Here is a 20648-nt window from a genome sequence, read left to right on the forward strand (position 1 = left end):
AGGTCAAGATAACTTTGCAGTTGTTTAATTTTTAGCTCATTACTAACTTATATATATAAAAAATGTAGTTTTGCTGAATGTAATGACAATACTTATTTTTTATTTGTAAAGAAAAGTATCTCATAAGGCACAATAATTTCAGAGCCATTTTTTAACAGTGCTGAAACATTATGTTTCAGTTATGTTTCTGAAATGTATCTGCAGTTTTGTGTTATTTCTGTGATGGTACTAATTATACTATTTATTAGTTAAAAATAATTTTTGTAAGTTCTTTTATAACTCTATTTACTGCACATTTCACTTATGAGCAGTGTTTATGTAAGTTTATTGAATTATTTTAGTTTACATAACATAATCTTAATAATTTAAAAACATACTTGCATGAATGAGCTATTTAGATATCTGATATGCATGCTTTAAAGGGCAAAAATAATTTAACAAAACAATTCTGAATAATGATGATGGTAAAACATCATTATTGTCAGTCTCTATGTGTCATGAATATGCTCTAGTGGAAATGATGACTCCAATGTCAACAAGACATTATTTCTGTATTAATTAATTAATTCCTCTATTTATTTAAAAGGAAAAATAAAAGAATTTGAAATATAATTGATAAAAAAAAGACTAACTTATGTGTTGCAATTAAGATTTAAAGGACATAAATTATTTCATTAAATTAAGAAATTGTAAACTTTGATGGTAATCATAATGAAAAATACAATTTTTTTATCTGTGAAGTCAAACAAACAAGTGCTGGCATTTATTATAAGTTTTAAAGTAGATGTAGAAATAAGTAGGTACTCATACTATGACAATATTGTATGTATGTGAATTATTATTTTTAAGCTGTTTTCTTTTACAGTTAGGTAGTAATGTTGAATATTGACAGATGTAACTTTAAACAGGATTTTATGAAATAACAAGTAGTACTTTAAAATTTAGCAGAAATTGACTCAGGGAAGTACGCAGGATTTCATTTCAAGGGGAATGTAATCTACCAAAGGTAGTTAATTCTTTATTTCATTACTTTATAATTGCACAATGAGTGCTACATGCCATGAAGCACTCATTTGCAGCTCCGCTACACCGCTTTAAACTGTTTGCTTTCTATTTATTTCCTTTTGTTGTTGGGAATGTTAGATAGTTAAAGATTTCATACACTACTAAATTGACATAATTTTGCAAAAATGTGAAAAAAGAATGTAATAAGATATTTTTAGTAATTAGTTAAAAAGATAAAATACTCTTATTAAGTAGATAAAGAAAAGATGAATTGAGGGACTTACAAAAACCATAACGATGAAGCTATAAACTATACATAAAACGTTCATGGCTTTTTACACAATTAATATTGTTTAGCATTATAAATATAATGGCGGGTTTAAGGAATGTAGTGATTTCAACAGTATAATTTTTTTTATTTACTAATTCAAAACATGTTACATATTTATGAATAATATTAATATCAGTTAATATTAGCATATATTATATTTTTGTTTAAAACCATGAACACTTATTAAAATTGAAGTTAACATGTCAGTAAAAATAGACCAAAATCATTAGGAAAGTCTATATTGAACCCTTGATAGTTGTGTATAATTTTTAAAGTGTTACATTGGTTATTACAATAATATGAAATTTAAAGATGCTTCCAGTAACAGCAGTTGATGGACCATATAATTGTAACTTGTACTATAAATACAACAACTATGAACAAACTATCGCATTTATTGTAGTAACTGCCCAAAACAAGTGCATCCTATATCTAAGTTTTTTGTTATTGCTTTTTGCAAGTTATTCAGTTACTAATTTTTAGTTTTACCACTATTGCTTATTTAAATAAATGTGGAGGTTTAAAATGTGTCCATATATTCCATTAATATTTTTTGCTAAAATTTGAGTGAAATGCATGAAATAAATTCAAGCAAATTTTCATTTATATTCATATCCTGCCCCTAAAAGTTACATAATATGTGTTTAGCATAATAGTTCGTAAGATTCAGTTTTATCTTCTCTTATTTTATGGAATATTAGTGATCCATATTTCACACTAAGGAGCTGCACTCTACTCTGCTTGTATATTTTTGTTTGTAATTTTTTATCACCACTTTGTGGCTGATATTTATGTCTCTGTTTTAAACCTTTTGCTTATTTAAGATATTAAACATATTTTTGCAATCAAAATGATCAAAGGTTTATTTTAAGTATACTAGTGCAAAATAAGCTGAACATGAAGTTGAAAATGAAGATCATTTTACTTCCACAATGTTTCAACCAAGAGAATATCATCATAGATATTGTGCAGTGCCCAATAGTCACCCTTAGTACCTACTCAGAGAGCTGCTTCCCCAATTCAGGACTTTTTCCTATGACTGGTTTCTCCACAGGTACCACTGAAATACTGTACCACCTATCACCAGGATTTATATTTGGTTGAGACATGCAATATTGTGTGATTCGTATTGGAGATACGGTTAACTCACTTTATGTATTTTTATCTAGAAACTTTTTATAGGTAGAATTTAATTAGAAACTTTGTTTGGCTACTATTTTTTTTATAATAAGGTTTTCATAAATAAGCTTAAAAGACTTATTTGTAAATATTTGTCATTTAAATTCACTTATTTTTGTCTCTATACATACTGTGATATGATAAGGTAATTTTGATTGAATTTTTGTTAGACTGAACCTGAGCCGGCGAAAAAAGAACCAGTTAAAAAACCTGAACCTGAAAAGGTGAGACATGGCAGTATACTTTTTTTTTTGCTTCTTTAGAAGACAGTACCTATGAATTTACAGTAAAGCTATTGAATTTTATCTGGCTTGAATTAATTTTACAATTTATGCAACTTATAAACCTGCTTTATGTAATTCAACCTCAATTTTTTTTTACAATTAACAAATACACCAGCTTCTTGTAACTGAAAATTGTTAGATTTTTTTTAATAACATAATCATACATAACATACATATCATTTATATTTTTGTTGAAAAGTATTTTTTTATACTTTAATTGGTAATCAAATGTAACACACAATTTTTCTCATATCACAGGTGAATACTGTGTTTTATCGCATAATCGTCGCACATTTTATACTAAAAACAAGTTTGAAAAGTAGGGGTGCAACGTTTATGCGCAAAAAAAATTTTTTTGTTCGCTAAAGTTATTTATAAAAACAAAAACCATTCATGGATAGTACGTTTATTTAAAATTGGAGTATAAAAGAGCACGCTAAACAATTTCAATTAATAACTCATGCAACAAAAACATTTCTTCAACCTTAAATAGAAAAACAAAATGTGAATGCGAATGCAAGCCTGAACTAACGCATTATCATCTTAGTACACACTTACCATGAAAGAGTGCGGGCCATCAAATGTAGTTAACTCAGCATCCGACAAAGAGCGCGCGTTGCATGCAATCGGCGAGATATCGATATTCGACTACGTGTGCGCACTCTATACGGGAAGCAACATAACCAAACATGAATGATGCCAACTAGCGCTGGCTAAATTTTTGTAAGCGGTACACCGTGGCGATTCAGACGAATAGATAAAGGTTATAACGTTTAAAAACATCTTTAAAAGAAAATTTACATATCAGACAACTTTGTATTTCTATTAATTAAATTAGTAAGAGGTAATTTCCGAATTAATATTAGATTTCTACTTTAAAATGCATAGTTTTTTAGTGGGACCTAAACAATCATGCAATTATAACGCGAGAGGTTTTTTTTAATCCAAATTTTGGTGCCCTTAAATATCGGTGCGTTGATTATGCGTGTGCTACAATTATGCGATAAAAGAGGGTAGCTTGAGAATTATTACGAACTTCACTCATGTTACCACATAGCCATATCTAAGTGTTTGTAGCATGAAGCCACTTACTTATCTGTACATCTTTGTACAGCCTGTGCTATATTCTTCTGGGATCCTTAGTGGTAGTGATTGCTAACACATTATCCTCATGTGGGTTCAATCACACCATGATTCATTTATGAGTGCCAAGTTGATCCACAAGTAGTTGGGAACCCACTACAAACTTGGAGGTCCAGTTGTCTTAAGCCTCTGTGCAAAAAACTACAAACAAAACAAATTATATGCACCTATTTGTATTAAAACCATTAGGAAATAAATAAAACAATATTTTTTTACACAAAAATTAATTGGGGGAAAAGTAAATCTTTCAAGAATAAAGACATGCTGCTTTATCAATAATAATTATATAAATTTTTTCTGTACAAATGGGGTCAAACTATGACATTATAAAGAGAGCCAGCTTCTGTTCCAAGGAATGAAATTACATGTGGCTTTGTGCTAAATTTATTCTGTATTAAGTGTGACAGTGCGTTCCAGGTAATCTGAGAACCTTGGAACTGATCTGCCTGTAGTTTCTGTCAACAGATACAAAAAATCCAACCTAAAACCTGACTTACTTTTGTTCCCTACTGACACCTAATTAGATTAGTATTTTGTGTTGTGACACTTTCTTGATTGAAAGATAATCATTAGCAATTATTTAAACTTATTTCTTTTTTAGATTATTTGGAATATGTAAATATTCCTTGTTTTTCTTCAAAGACTCTGAAAAATTCTAGTGTATATGTGGATAAAATTTTGTCGCCTGAGGATTGGAGTGTTATACACCCATGTATTCATTCCAGTACTAATTTAATATTAAAATCACCACATGGTACAAAACTGAATAATGATATTTTTAGATTAATTCATGTTAGTTATTATAGTATAAAATAAGAACCATGGTCATTTCTACAGACATACCTAGTTAAAAGATATAGATTGGACATAGAACACTTTAATTCTCAGACAGTGAGTTATCATAGTGACATTATTGCTATAAAAATAAGGCTGCTGTGCATTACAGTGAGTAGAACACTTAACTTTTAGTGTTTTTAATGCAACTTTAAGGTGTCTGTCTTGAACAAACAGGTTTAGGTTGACGTGAAAACCAATAAACATGGATAAGCATATTTCAAAGATGCAATGAAAACCTAATTTTAATTTACAGTTCAATTATTTCATTTAGTTTTAATATTTTTTGAAAAATAAATAAATCTTAATGAAGCTTGAATCCATATAAAATAGTGCATAACATTTTATAGAATTAAATTTTTATGAACTGTGAATTCAACCCCAAATTAATAGTCATAGTTTTTAACATATATAAAATGGTGAAGTGGCAATACATCTAGCAAAATTCACTTACATTTCTATGAGATAACCTTAAAACTAGCCACAGACAAATAATTAATATCAGAAAGTTGCTATCAAAGTTATTTTAGGCTTGTAGCAATTTGGGTTTTTAATGAGTTCGGAAATGTCATCATTAAGTTTACTTTTTTTTTTTACATATTGCTATGCTTATTGGAAATCATAAGCACAAACTCAACCAAAGCCTTATAAAGCTAAAGAACTAAAGCAAATGTACTTCCAGTAGGTACAAAAAATAATGATTTATTATAGAAACACCACAAAATTAATGAATATGTTAGGTTTTCAAATAAGAGAACATTGTGAACATACAAGTAAGAAAAGCAAGGAATATATATTTCTCACACTTTCTATATTTGGACTCTTTTTGTTGTGTATGAAATTATAGATGCTTTAAACATACCTGTAGTTTAAAACTTACAACCTTTTTAATTTGGTGCCTCAAATACACAATTTACAATGCTTAGATTTTGAATAGCATTTAAAAAAAAATTATATCTCTTAAATATTTTTTTTAACTAACCCTTAATTGATAAGTGCGACCTTTAAGAGATTTTGTGTTTCAGATAGTTAATATTTCCCACACTTTAGCATTTTTCACACAAAATATAAAAATTTGTGGTTGGTAGTTTTTGTCTGTTTATGATTGGTACCCAATATAATTTAATTCATTTAAATAAATTCAGAGATACAATTAGTAATCTTAAAAACATGGTTACCCATTTTTTCATCGCTTAGGGTTTGAAATTTGCAAAATATAAAAATTGTTATTGATATATTTTATACATTTATTATTAGTACCTTATATCATTCATTACCCTTAATGAATTTTGGAGATTTAGTTATTATTCGTAAAAGCATGCCTACCCTTTTTTCACTCGTTAAAAGTTTAATTTCACAAAAAATAAAAATTGTGTTTGGTAGTTTTCATATTGTTATTAACAGTCACCAAAATCATTTACCACCTTTAATTATATTCAGAGATATAAATATTAATCTTAATAACATACTTACACCTTTTTCACCTCTTAGGGGTTGAATTTTGCAAAATAAAAAAATTGTTATTGATAGTTTTTGTTTGTTTATCATTGGTACCCAATATCATTTATTATGCTTATATCATTTGGGACATATAATTATTAATCTAAAAAACATACCCACCCTTTTTTACTCCTTAGGGGTTGAATTTCTCAAAATATAAAAATTGTGGATGTTTGTATTTGTATGTTTATTATTGATACCCAATACCATTTATTATGCCTAATTATATTCAGAGATATTATTATATATCTTTAAAATATCTTACCCCTTTTTAAACCTGTAGTTTATTTTCTCAATATTTAAATTTTTATTTGGATGTTTTTGTATGTTAATTATTGATACAGAATATCTTTTCTTTAGTTTTATTAGTTTTATAGATATTGTCACGCACGCATTTACATCTCTTAAACAATAAAATAAATAAAATAGTTTAATAAATATTCCATCCAATTTAAATCAATCAAATCAAATGTCAAATTAAATCTGTCGAAAACTATATAGAGGTTTCTTTAACTTCCTTAGGGGGGAAAACCGTAACTCAGGACATACTCGCTTGGCCTCAACTTATAATTTGCGAAAGGCATTAGTTGCAATTCCTCTTAACTTAATAAAACACTTTAATGTAACTAGGATCGAAGTGAATAGGTTCGTCATTCCGTACAGGATGTCTAGTGAGAGATGAACTAAAGGAGATTTTGAAAAATAACTTAATACTAAATGAAAATGATTTTATTTGTTTAACTTAAAGAAGAAAAATCGGTCTCAAAGAAGATTTACAGATAGTGATTAAAATACGACAACAATCTCTTCAGTACTTGACTACTGAACGACCATACTAGAGAGAGAGAGAACTTCACTAAGCTCTTCCCTAATCCTTCCGAATACATTACACCATAATTTATTATTAAAATTAAGAAAAGATAATTCTATACTCACATTTTCCAATGAGCAGAACATTTCTTGATCCCTTACTTTAAAATTAACATAGGGGCCTCTCCTGCTCTTGACAACCCGAACGAACATTACATTTCCAAACTATGACTCTAACGACTCGTGACCCCTGACGAAAGGCATAGCCACCATCTGAGTGAGCTCAAACTCCTACATTCCAAATTAATACTCTAAACGACTCGTTACCTCAGACGACTGGCATAGCCTCCGTCTGAGTGAGCTTAAAGACGATTAAATGACAAACTAACTTAAACAACTCGTTACCACTGGAGAGAGGCATAGCCTCTCCCTGAGTGAGCCCCGAGATAACACTCACTTGCGCTTAAATTCTCGCGCACCGCCGCGCCTATCATAACAAACGCTGGTTATTGAAGCCAAATTTACTAAACAAATCACTAGGACAGCTGAGAAGGCTACCCAGATGTGCAGGCCACACCGGGCGGCCTGTTACGACAGCGCGCGCCAAAACAAACAAAAAAACAAAAGATGTGCAATCTGCAAGCCAGCAGTGCGCCGCGCCGGCCCCGTGCCCCAATTACTTGGTCTCGCCACTTGCGATGACGAGTGAACAGAGCAGCCAGCCCAGAGTCCCATCAGTAAAGTCCCCAAATTTGATTTCAAAAACCCTGCAAAATTTTGAACCGTGACAATATAATTAATTAATCTTTAAACATATTTACACCTTTTCCATCCCTTTAGGGGTAGAATTCTGTAATTATTTATAGCCTAGTTTTTAAGGTAGCCACAGATCTTTCTAATAAAAAGAAAGATCAAAATCCATCAAGTAGTTTTTGATTGATGCTCGAACAAACAGACAAAAGTTTTAAAAAGTGCATTTTTGATTTCAATAATGTAAATAGCCATTTCCAATAGTTTTTCATAATTTGATCCAATGTACAGAATTTTTGCCTTGAAAAGTTTTGTTACTAGTATAAATTTGGTAAAGTATAAATTGATTTAAAAAAAATTGAAATAAATACATATTAATACAAACATGTTTATAAAATTCATTATTTAATTTAGTAATATAACACAGGTCAACAAAAAAAAATATATTTTTTTTGGGTTTCCGATTTAATGCATAAATTCTGATTCCTTGCATAAAAAAAATAGCGAGTCATGGGGACTGTCAACAGAAGTGAAAACTTAAAACTTTGTTTTTAAATGTGTAATATGACTTCATTTCTACGTCAAATGTACGTAAAAAATGAATTTGGTATTATATCAGTACGATGTCAGCATGATATAATTTATCCTTACATCATTTTTTAGTCACAACAGATGTCAGTGGTATGTCAAAATTACGTAAAAATTCATTACCTAGCCATGACTTACCAGTGATGTCAGACCTACGTCATATATTCACGTGGTCATTTTAACTTCACTTACTGCTACTACAGCCATGTCGGTAACGCTAACTCACAAGGTTTTACCCATCCAAAAAGAGTCCAACACGCACATGATACAGTCGATTATATACAATGTTGAGGGCGTAATGGTGTTAAGGTTCGAATTACTGGTGGAATTAGTGGGCGCCACCACGTGAGTGGGCACGTGGACCCGGCTCGATACTCTTACTCAGGGCGTTACGTGGCCCGTGTGCAGCGAGATATTAGCCCTCCTGATTTTTAATGCAACACCTGTTCCTAACCAAGCCCGCTCTGAGCGTCGGGCACACCTATAATTAACCGCAGTGGGCTCTTGGGGCGTCCCACACGCCACTGACTGGGTTAAGGACCCACGTGGCCTCCCTGAACACAAAGACACGTGACTCAATTAAGTTGGTTTTATTTACTTACACATTACATGCCCTCATACAATCCTTCCTTGATACTGTTAGAAAACGCCCAAGGCACGAATCGGTTTAGTTGAGGAGGCGGACCACACACGTGGTCGCCTAAAGTCTTTACTTAGAACACGGGTGGTTAAAAACTCCGGAGAGTATAGAAATCACTAATTAAACAGCCTCACCGACCGAGAGAGGCCCTGAGGATGAAGAAAAAACGATTTGAATTAATTAACTGAACAGAACTACTTTCGGTGAGACAACGGTGATGTCCCTGGGGTGTCTGCAGAGACGTCCGCTCTCGGCCGGCTGAAGAAGGAGACTGGGGTGAGACAAGGGCTTGCGGCAGGCAACATGTCGCCCTTCGCGCCAAACACAATTACCGTTAACATCTTAGCTATTGCGTGCCCCGGGTTATTATTGAAAATTGCATGAACTCTTTATAAAAATTAGCACATCACATCCATGACCAGACCGTCTGTAATTATTACTTATGTGGTAGAAAATAGTTTAAATCAAGTTGTATGCTAGTTCCTCCGTCGCCCGCTAGGGAGCGTCCTTGTCCGTGCTTGCGCGTATTTTATTACAAAAACATCATAAATTAATGAAACAAAAGGCACTCACATACATAATCGTCGTGACACTATTTTGGGGCGAAAAGAAAAGGGTTACAAAAATTATTAATACATATAGGGGTGCGGCACACTGCAACTAAGTGCCCTCTTGCCGGGCTACCAACACACGCACACACGCACGCACAAGTGGGAGGTTTGAACAGAGATGGTGGTGTTTGGGCGGTGGCATATCGGGCTCAAAGGGGCCGCAGGCCCGGATGACGTCAATGTATTATTGTACATATGCGTATACATGTACACAGGTTGCTGCGTGTCGTCAGTCTGGCGTAACACGTCACTAGCATGTCGGTGGCGCGAACCCATAAGTTTTGCTCCTACCAAAAATCGCCCAACGCAGCTAAAGAAGTTTTCACTTCAAAAACCCAAAATACCCAGTTTCAAATTTTAAGTTTGCTTTTGTCTGTGTTACATACGTAAGTACGTTTTAATGATTCTGGTTGGTTTTATGAGCAATAGGTGGTATCACATTGAAATTAAATGGCTGCAAGTCATTTATCATTTGTGGAGTGGACAACGGTAAGTGTTTAGATGCCTATTACAGCTGTAGGAACCGTTCTTTCGTTTTGTTGAATCAAAAAATGGCATCAAAACAGTACAATAATGATCATGATTTATTTTCTTTTATTTGTGGGGAATTCATTAAAGTCTGAAGCACAAAGTTTTCTTTGGCGACAAATTTAAAGATCTGTGAAGTTTATGAAGCCTATTTCAAGCTAAAAATTTGCAATCAAGAAAAAATTAGGTGTCTCATTTCTCCTGTGTTAACTGCATAAATACATTACAAGATAAAATTTATGATTCAAACTTTAAAAAAAATTTAAACATACTAATATTTTATATCTTGAACAGTACATAAATACTCTTATACGAAAAATCATCAAAATTAACACTATTTCACCTTGATTTTGATGATTTTCCTTAACTCACAATGAATTCAAAACATTTGCATATTTTAACAGTTAATTTTAAAAAGAATGATTAAAATGAAAATTAATCTTTTTTGAACTAAGGTTATATTTTTTTGCACAGTTGCATTCATGATATTTTTAATTTTTTTTATTTTTAGCTTGGTCTCAAGGAGAAAAAAGACACATGAAATCTGCAGTACCAATAATATGATGAGAGATTATGTTTGGAGTTTGATAAAAGAAAGTTTATATAAACATAAGTAACTAAAAATATTCATTATTAAACTTGTTTTTCAACATTTTGAAATTTGGAAGTTATTATTAACTATTGTTATTGAATAAAAGTTACTGAGATGTACCACAAAAAAAAAATCAATTTTTTCCTTCACTTTTTACGTAAAGGGAACACAAATTTGATTTTTAAAACTGAAACCCAAAAATTGTGTTGACCGGTGTATTCAATACAAATTTTAATTATTTATGAAAATCAATAAATATGCTGAATGTTTTTCTTATTTATTAATTTTAATTATTTATTTAATTAAAATTGAGCAATATATAATTTATAATGGAAATAAATTATACATACAGGAACCTAACCTCACTTACATAAATACACATGAAAATACATGTGAAAAAGTTTATAAACACAATTATTGCTATCACTAATATTTACAATATATAAATGTTTTTAACTATATAGACCATTATTCAATATCAATTACTAAAGTATAAGATTTAAAAGCAGATATTTAATTTTTATTTGTACGTAGCATTATTTTCATTCTCTGAAAATTTCATTGTATTGTGCGTAGATCATAAAAATTTGCCCTCATCATTTTTTCGTAACCCGCCTGAAGAAGTATAGCTACAAAAATAATATAATGGAAATGGGTTCTGATTTAATGTAGGTTTTTTTTAATGATATATCTTTAACATTACTTGCAATAAGTCACTTCATTGAGATAATTCACAGCAATAATTGTGCTCATTTAATGTAACGAATTTAAAATGTAACCAATTTTTTTTTTTATCTTTGATTAATTAGTTATTTATTTATCTAGTTTGAGCAATTGTAAGAAAAATTATTCTCCCAAATGGGGCAAAGGAACAAGTATATTTTACGTAATAGTAAAGCCCATCATTCTTAAATTCTTAGTGAAATAAAACCAGCTCTCTTTTCCATTTAACAGGGGTGCGGTTTTTATAAATAATATGCCTATCCATGAATAACTCCTTTCTATGACTATTTATATTCAAGAATAGTTTTGCTTCTAAAAATTTTCATTTGGCTCACCAATACGATGGGTGCGTCCAGAGGCGCAAATCTGTAGTATTAGCAGGGGGGGGGGGGGGGGGGGGGGGGGTTTGTGGATATTTGCTTGGTGGATGGTGGGGGGAGGGTTGAGAAGGTGGGGGGGGAGGGCTCGTGCGGTCTGAGAGTTTTGGGTGTTGGTTTTAATCGACACAAGTCATTTCTGGATTGGGTTCTTGTTTGTTGTATACAAATCACATATTTTGGCAATAATGCATGCAATCAGCAGAAAAATATAATATATAAAAATTTTTTCATAAAACATAGTTTTTATGTTTACGTTTAAGAATCACGTTCCACAGTAACAATTTTGCAAGTGCAGGAAGGCTCTTGTGGAATCAATGTTGAAGGGTGCGTCCCCCAGTGTTTATGAATTGGGAAATATATAGGTTTATGCTGCAAAATGTGAGTCCACCATGTTTTTTTATAGGTAGCATTTTTTTCATCTTGTGAAAATCTTGTTGCATGGTGCTCGTGCATTGTAAAAATTCAATCATCATTTTTTCATAATGCGCCTAAAGAAGTATAACTTAAAAAAAAAATGTTTTGGTTTCACTATATCAGTATTGGAAAAATAAAATTTAAATTCAATATTAATGTTAGTTTACTAAAGTTATTTTGGAGTTCATATCTGCGGTAAAAAAATGGGATAAGTTTGTTTTATTTTGTTAATGGATATTGCCATACATACTTGGTTCTGAATTTTTACATAGGCATCCCTGTGTGTAAAGAGGAGAGGGGTTAAAAAGTTGGGAATTTTGTTTAAGTAATTATTACGCATAACAAATAATCAAAAAATATGTTAAATAAGAAATATAATATCTGTACTCTACATTTCAACTAAAGATGTGATGTATCAAATATATTAAAATAATGGAGGTAATTTGCAATAAGGAGAAATTATTTAAATATTCTATTCATAGCTGTAACGATAATAAATGAGTGTGAGTATACACAATGGCATAAACTTAATTAAAATAAAATGAAATAGACGTGTGTTTAAAAATTTTTTAGATTATCCACCTTATAAATAGTGATTTCAAGGTAAAATATATATCTTTGATCACACTAAATCAGGAGTTATAATACCAGATACTTAATCTATACTGTGTCCATTTCTTTAGAAATAATGTTTGGAATTAATAACATATTTTTCTTTCAATGTTAAGATATCAGCAATACCCTGAAATTGCGCTAGTGATGCCTCAGGTTATAAGCTAGTGTGTGTGTCTATATATATGAATTTGCTATTTATTATGTGTTTGACTATTCCAAAGTATGTTAAAATCTTAAGTTTGTTATTACGTATTGTTCTCAGTTGAGAAGTTGGAAATGTTTTGTTGTCAGTAATATTTTGATTATTTTTTTTTCTAATTATTTGTGTAAATATTTTGATAAAAATTTTATTTACATAACTCGTGAATGCTGTGTGACAATACCAACCTATGGAATTATTAGTCTTACTTAGTATTCCCAGTTTAGAAGTTGAAGATATCCTTTGTCAGTAATATTTAATATTTATTGAAGTGTTTGCTTAAGAATTTGTTTACACTTGTATTTACGTAGTTGTGACTGCCATTGACATGTTTTACCACGTTCTCTTTGATCCTTACAGACCGACAATAGCCCTATCATAGTGTAACTGGTGTATTCCGCTTCCTGCTTCAGTGTTTTCAGAAGCGTGTAGAAATTTGAGTTGAGACAAACTTTGTTCTTAAGCTTATTGTTTCAACTTTTGACAGCATTGTTTGTTCGATGCTTTGCCTTGCCACAGTGCCACACATAGACGGAAATATTAGGATTTGGCAGCCATTGGTACACTAAGTAGTCAAAGAACTATGTTAGTTTCTATCCTGGTGCTGTACTGTAGGTTTGGAGTTCTCTTTATTCAACATCTTCACAAGGTATCATTGCCAAATTGCTGCACTTGTATGCATGAAGCCTTACTTCTTCAACATTATTGTAGTCCTGCACCATTCCTAAGTCTTGAACCTTGCTTTATAAACACAGATTGAAGTGGAAATTGCTTCTCTTTATGGTGCAAGACCAGAAGTTTTAAACAAGTGAAGATACACAGGCATTTTTGCAGTCAATCATGATTTTTTCTGGATTCCATCCTGTATAAACAATTCTTCATTTTTAAAAAGAGTAGATTTTATGATTACAATTTTTGTTGGGGAGGAAAGTGAATTACTGGAGCGATGTTCTTCTAGTCTTCTGTAGTGCCAAGGTCTACATGAATTGTGTAAAGCTGTATGAACTGCTTGCTTCACGTTTAGAAAGTTTCATCCATGTAGTTCTGCTGGTGACTCTGCAATATTTCTCTGTCTTAAGAACTATAAGAAACAAAGAGAAGAAACAAATTTTCTCTTTTAGTCTCCATCGAATAAAAAGAAACAATGTTCTCCTTAGATTCTGGTGGCATTGATCACCTTTTGCTTGCTGTCGCACATAATACGCAGGAACTTCTATCATGAGGTTAAATCCTTTAATAAACAGAGGACCCGATTCTTCCTGATAGAGCTTAGATATGTGCTCTTTACCTTTTCGTGCTCTCTTCTTAGTTGCTCATTGAATTTGGACTTTTGTTTTGGCGATGTCTGGTTTGCCCTTGTGATTGGTTGAACATGTAATATGGTGCCCTTTTGTCACTAACTGACCTCTACAATTCTCTCACTTCTCTTGAATTCAAAGTCAAGTAATTTTCTCGTTTGTTTTCTTCTTAGTTCTATGTATGCATCTGTTAAACAAAGCACAATGTTTGCCTTTTTTCTTTCTTGGTTAAAGTAAATTTATCCATCACAAAATATTCATCAATCACCTAACCAGCACTCTTGATAATGAAGATATGGTTGAAGATCACATGGAATGAGTCACATAAGGGTAAACAAACAGCTCATGGGGGACAATTTTCCAACCCATTCTAGGAAGGGTGCAACTTATCCACTTTTTGTTCAAAGGCACAATTTTTCAGTGAACAATTTTATTGCATCCTTTAAAACCTTTATAAGGGTAACCAGTCTACTCATACACATTGATGTTAAATCATTTGCCAACTTATAAATTTCTATTTTCAAAAAAATGTTAAATTTAAAAGACAACTATCCTTAAATTGATTGATGTCCTTTAAATTTTTTTATTCATTTGTTTACGCAGGTTGCAGAACAAACAGAAGAGAGAGTTACTGAAAGAAAAATGTCTACACAACAAGTAAGTCACAGTTGAGAATTTTATTATATTGGTATTATGTAAAATAGTAGAATAGTTTTCTACAAATAGATTGTACATAAAATTTAAATTTTAGAATACAATAAAATGAATATAAACTACATCCTAATAAAAATGATTATAAATAAAAATGAGTAATTTGTCATGTTAATTAAGAATGTGTAGTATAATTTACTCTCACTTGAAAATGGGGCTTTGGTACCAACATTTGTAGGATTTATTTTCCTAGTAAATGGGGCTGTATTGGTGAACCTAACTTACATATTTCCTAATGAAATTGATATTTTTTATGAAATAAATTGTAAGCCAAAAAATACTTTAAGGAAAAGGAAATTAAATGTACACTTTTTAATATAAGCCAAGAGATGAACATCACAAATCGTGGACTAACTTAGTTTTCGTGTGATGACTTAAAAATAATATATATATATATATATAAGTATTTATAAACTAGTTTCATTTATAAAATTACTTCCACTTAGTAGAAAATTTAAAATTTTGGTACTAAAATTTTGTTAAAAAATTTTGATTCAGCTAATTTATCCATTTTGCCTTTATTTATTTGATTGCAAATAAATTGACAGAGAGTTTGAACACTACGAAGGGCTTATAATGCCAAGCGATTTGACTGTCTACATCTGACACTTTTGTGGTAGCTAGTTACATGCATTGTGCAATATTTTTTCCATGAATATATTTATAGCCGTGAACTCTCAGTGTAGTTGCATTACATTTATACTTCAGTTTAGTAGTATAACTGTTTGGATTCTAAAAAATTTATTTTTTTCTTTAAATCACAGCTGCTTAGGTTTTAGGTTTAGAGCAAAGTTTATATACGTCCTGTGATAACATGTACAAACATTTAGCCCAAATAATTGCCAGGGTTAGTCAGAATGGGCCCAATGTTATCTAGCGTTATTATAAAGTTTAGTTATATATTTCATTGGAATTGTTAATGTGACTGAGATATATGTTATTTGCTAAATACTGCACATGGTTTAGTAAAACATTTTGTCACTTATTTATATTTGCTTGAATTGGCTTATGAGCTACTTAGTATTTAATTCCAATGTAAAATTTTACTGCGATCAAGACAGTAGTTCATTGTTTTATTATTGCAACGTAATATCATGTTCGATGTTATTTTGTACTGTGTAGTTTAAATATTTACATCTTAAGTTGACATATAAGTATAAAGTTTAATGTTTCTTTGATTTAAGTATTGTTGCAATTGTTTCGGACTTGTATAGGTTCCTAAATACGACCCTTTGGCCTATATACCTAGTCCAGAAGAGAGTGATGCAGAAGAAAACAAACCTGATGTTAGTTCAGTTCCAACGCAAGAGCATAGGCCTTCTGTTGTTGAAACTGAGGTTTGCAGAGTATCTTTCTGCTAGCATGTTTTTTTTCAGCAACAAACGGAATTTAACAATATACCTGCTGCATATTTATGCTGTTTTGTCTAAAGTTCTGCATATTTTAGCATCTTTACTGTACAAGCTAGATTGTTTTGTTTTACTGATGTATTTATATTAGATAATGCTGAATTTCCTTCCCCTAAAAAGATCCACATTTCAACTCTTAAATGAATTGGAGTCTACATACAATGAAAATGAATGTAAAAAAAAAAGCAACGGATGCAATTTTAATGTTCAAATATTATGAAAGACTGTACAAAGAAAAGTAAAACCTTGTTAATAGGTAAGCTATAAAAGTCCCATCTGAAAAGATGACATTACATTATGTTTCCAGACATTCTTAATTTTTTTCTCTAAATATAAACCTTTTAAAACTATTGCGACTTATTAACATTTCATGGAAAAACTATTAAAACTTCTCCAAACATATTCATGATGGAGTAGTTGAACAGAATTTCAGACAAAATTCATTGATTTCCATTAATTTTCATAATTTCCTATTCAGTTGTACACCATGCCAACATTTGCCAAACAAATTTATTTGGCAACTGTATTTGAGTATTTGAACTAAAATCAGCATTATATAGAGGCATCAGATATGTTATTCCTCAATGATGGTTATGATCTTGTTCCCGCTATTGTGCTGTTAAACATGCTGACGTTTTCCAGTACCATGCCTTTGTCTTCAAACTTTATCTTAGTATCAAAAATTTTAAATGTGTTCAACATATTTTTAACATTTCAGGAAAATAATTTAATTTATAAACAGCCAATCTTTCATTAAAGTCGGTATTCTAACATTTGAAGGTCAAACTGCACTATTATTAAAGTGGTGGTATCACTTTATTTTTAAAGTATTTACTGTAGGGCCGCGACGTCTTGGCGTGTCGTTTTGCGGGGAAGCGGGGAAGAGGGGAAGAGTAAATGAGAGGGGAAGCAGCTGCGCGCGCACATCAGCCGCTATGAGGTTCATAGCAAAAACATCAGGCGCCACGCTCTCAGTCTGAAGTGAGCAATGGAGCCCGACGCAGGACATTCAAGATACAATAAAGTAATACATAGTGGGGAGAGGGGAATTATAAGTAGTGTAATCCAGTGTTGTGATGAATAATCTGCCAACAAATGTCTGCTAGTACCTCTTGCAAAAGCAACCGAAAGAGCTGCGCGATACACAGGTATAAGCCAAAGATCAGTTTCGCGCATCCGAAAACACAACTGAGAGACGCCAAATAAAAAACAAACAAACCAGGCAATAAAAGATAATTATAACTTTAAATAATAATACATACTTACATTATAAGTTTTTCAACGCATTCCCCGTATTTTCACCCGCGGTTTGTTTGTTTTGAATTTGGCAATTTTCCAGACTTTCTGCACCGCTTGTTAGAATATTTGTTAGCTACAAGTGTAGCCGATATTGCTACCCGAGGATGGTTTGCTAGAAATATGGTTTTCGGCCCCCTCAAAATAACTAAATTTTTTCTTTCAGACTGCTATTCTGGAAAAAATACCAACCCGAGTGCATAAAAGTGGTAAGGTTCTTGACGTGCGTGAAAGTGTCATGTCGATCGTCTTCACGTTTCAGCCAAACTAAATGGAAAAGAAAGCATCAACGAGGGAGTTAGCTGCAAGTCTTAATTAATTGTGTTTCCTACAGCAACCCACAATTACAAATTTAGTTCTTAACTTTTAAAGTATTGTATATCTATGTTTAACTATGTTTAACTAAGCTGCCCAGTCGAGCAAATAGTGCACTACCTTTAAATAATAAATTATCGTAAAGCATTATCGCATCTTTGTATCATTAAGATCTGCGCTGTGTTGCACCGTACGTGAGATTGTTCTCGACCAATGTTATCGGAACGGCATGAAGACTTCCAGGCCGTTGCTATCAGCGGAGTAGGCAAGGCGGGACGTGTCGATTACAAGGTCGCTGAGCTCTAGGGAGTCGACCTGCCAAGACGTCGCGGCCCTACAGTAAAAGAATTATTTGAGTAGAGTCTCAAATGATGGAGCTTCTATTAACCGAGGTTCCGTATTTGCAGAGTCGACCTAAAGCTCCATTACCGACAAAGACTTTTGAAACATTTGCTTGAGAACATAGAAAATGATCTAACCGTTGTTGAACGCAGAAAGAAAATTAACCGCAATGTGATCATTTCCTGGATGGTTGAATTATGAAGTGACGTGAAAGCATCTACACCAAATAAAATCTGGAAAAACATCACCCAAACAATGGTACCACTAGGGTACATGAAAACAAAATGGTTTTATTATTCTTGAGTGTTATCCGGGATTTTTCGTATCCAAGGTTGCAGTGGTCCATGTTAACTTAATCGAGATTCTACTGTATCTCATAAAGATTTATACAAACCAGACAGAGGTCCTTGGTTTTAAATGTTGAAAGAATTAATAAAAAATAAAAGATTGATTGTATCCCATGTGTACTTGAAATTCTACATTTATATTGCCTATCCTAAATCTTAAGGATTCAATCTCGCTTACGTGTGTTAGATCTGAATATGAAACGACCATTAAAAGAAGAAAGAGATGCCCATATTTGTGTACATTATTAAGTTTGGGAAATGTGTTGTGTAGGACAGTTCCATAACTATATTACAACACATGACTTCGCAAATTTGGTGAAGAATGGTGAAAATATATGTATAATAAGTTGGTTTGTGCGATTATCAGTTCTTTTAGTTCGAATCGAATATGAATACGAATATCAAATTATTATTGAATACAAATATTAATTATAAATTTAAGAATTAGATTCCCACAAAAATTTTTTTTGACATATAACAAATACATAGTGAAAGAAAAAGTAATGGTGTAGTATAGTAGTTTCTGGGAAATTAGATACATAATACTAAAGTGAAAGGCTGGTTTGGTTGATTCAGCTACAATTACTGTAGGTAAAATTTTGTTGAAATATTCAAACTTTGAAAGGAAAATATAAAAAATTATTTTTCATGGTAATCAAAATAAGATCTGCAAAAAAGAAAAATGAATTAACAGTGCAAAGCGAATATGTAAGGCAATTGCAGTATGTGGTGAAACTTCAAGAGGTGGGTTTAAAAAGAATGTACATTGAGCAGTTTTAATCAATAGTTAAAATGATGTAGGTCTAAAAAAATTTAATACTTGTTTGTTTGAATTTTTCACTATGGGAAAATAATTCATTATATATATATATATATATATATATATATATATATAATGGGTTATATTTTTTGGCTTGTTTAAACTAAAGTGTAGGAACACAGTAGCTGCTTAGAATTTTCCTCTCTTTTTCTGTCCCTTGAATGTGTGCTTGGTAAAAGAGGGAAAGTTTTTACCCCCCTCTTAGTGTGACTTTTTTTTGGGCCACATGTGACAAGATAATTGCCTGAGTTGTCACTATGCTAGGAGTGTGAGTGTGGGCCTGCATCCGGGTCGTAGTTCACTGTTTATTATCCACCAGAAAAACGTCATCATAGGTTGTTAGGCTTTAGGACTCTTGACCAGATATTTTCCACGAGATCTATACAAGTTTTTTTCTCTTCACTGCCCTGTTCTGAATGAAACTAATCACCCTTTGATCTGATAACTGTCAACTTTAAGACCTGCACAGTATTTTGATTTTTATGGACACATATTTATCCTTATTGAATGCTGTCAGTTCTAATCTATTTTTATTGACCTGCCGGACTCTCTTCTCTGTAAAATACTTTAGCTGATAACGTAGGTGTTAGTAATGGTTCTGAATTACTGTGTTAAATCCAGCGCTACTATATTAGTCTTCTCAAAATTTACGTGGCCAGATGTAGCAATAAACTCCACATAAATAACCCTAAAACATTACGAATATCCTTTGGAAATTTTTTCTCTGCCCGATGAGAAAATCTCTACGATCCCAAAATTTTTCAAGACTTTCAAGATCCCACACAGCTGTATTCATAAATGACTGTTATTCAATTTTTCAAAGTGTTAGTATTTAAAATCAAATATGAATAATAAACTAGTCTTTCCATATTAGAAAATTCGAATATTCACATATGCCTAATAATAAGATACATAAGTTTTGTGGATGTTGTTTTGTTATCACATGCACATTATTTACAAATCAATTTTGATTAATTTTTTTTG

General features: G+C 31.8%; 1 protein-coding gene across 1 annotated transcript in view; it reads left to right on the top strand.

The window, feature by feature from the left end:
* Positions 1 to 20648, top strand: part of LOC134529473 (twitchin) — a 547023-nt gene that overhangs the window by 177773 nt on the left and 348602 nt on the right. Inside the window, exons 23-25 of the mRNA XM_063363606.1 lie at positions 2686 to 2739; positions 15028 to 15081; positions 16350 to 16472. Coding sequence (XP_063219676.1) covers positions 2686 to 2739; positions 15028 to 15081; positions 16350 to 16472 — 231 coding nt within the window. The remainder of the gene's footprint in view (positions 1 to 2685; positions 2740 to 15027; positions 15082 to 16349; positions 16473 to 20648) is intronic.

This window comes from Bacillus rossius, chromosome 2 (assembly GCF_032445375.1).
Source record: "Bacillus rossius redtenbacheri isolate Brsri chromosome 2, Brsri_v3, whole genome shotgun sequence".
In the NCBI taxonomy this organism is placed as follows: domain Eukaryota; kingdom Metazoa; phylum Arthropoda; class Insecta; order Phasmatodea; family Bacillidae; genus Bacillus; species Bacillus rossius.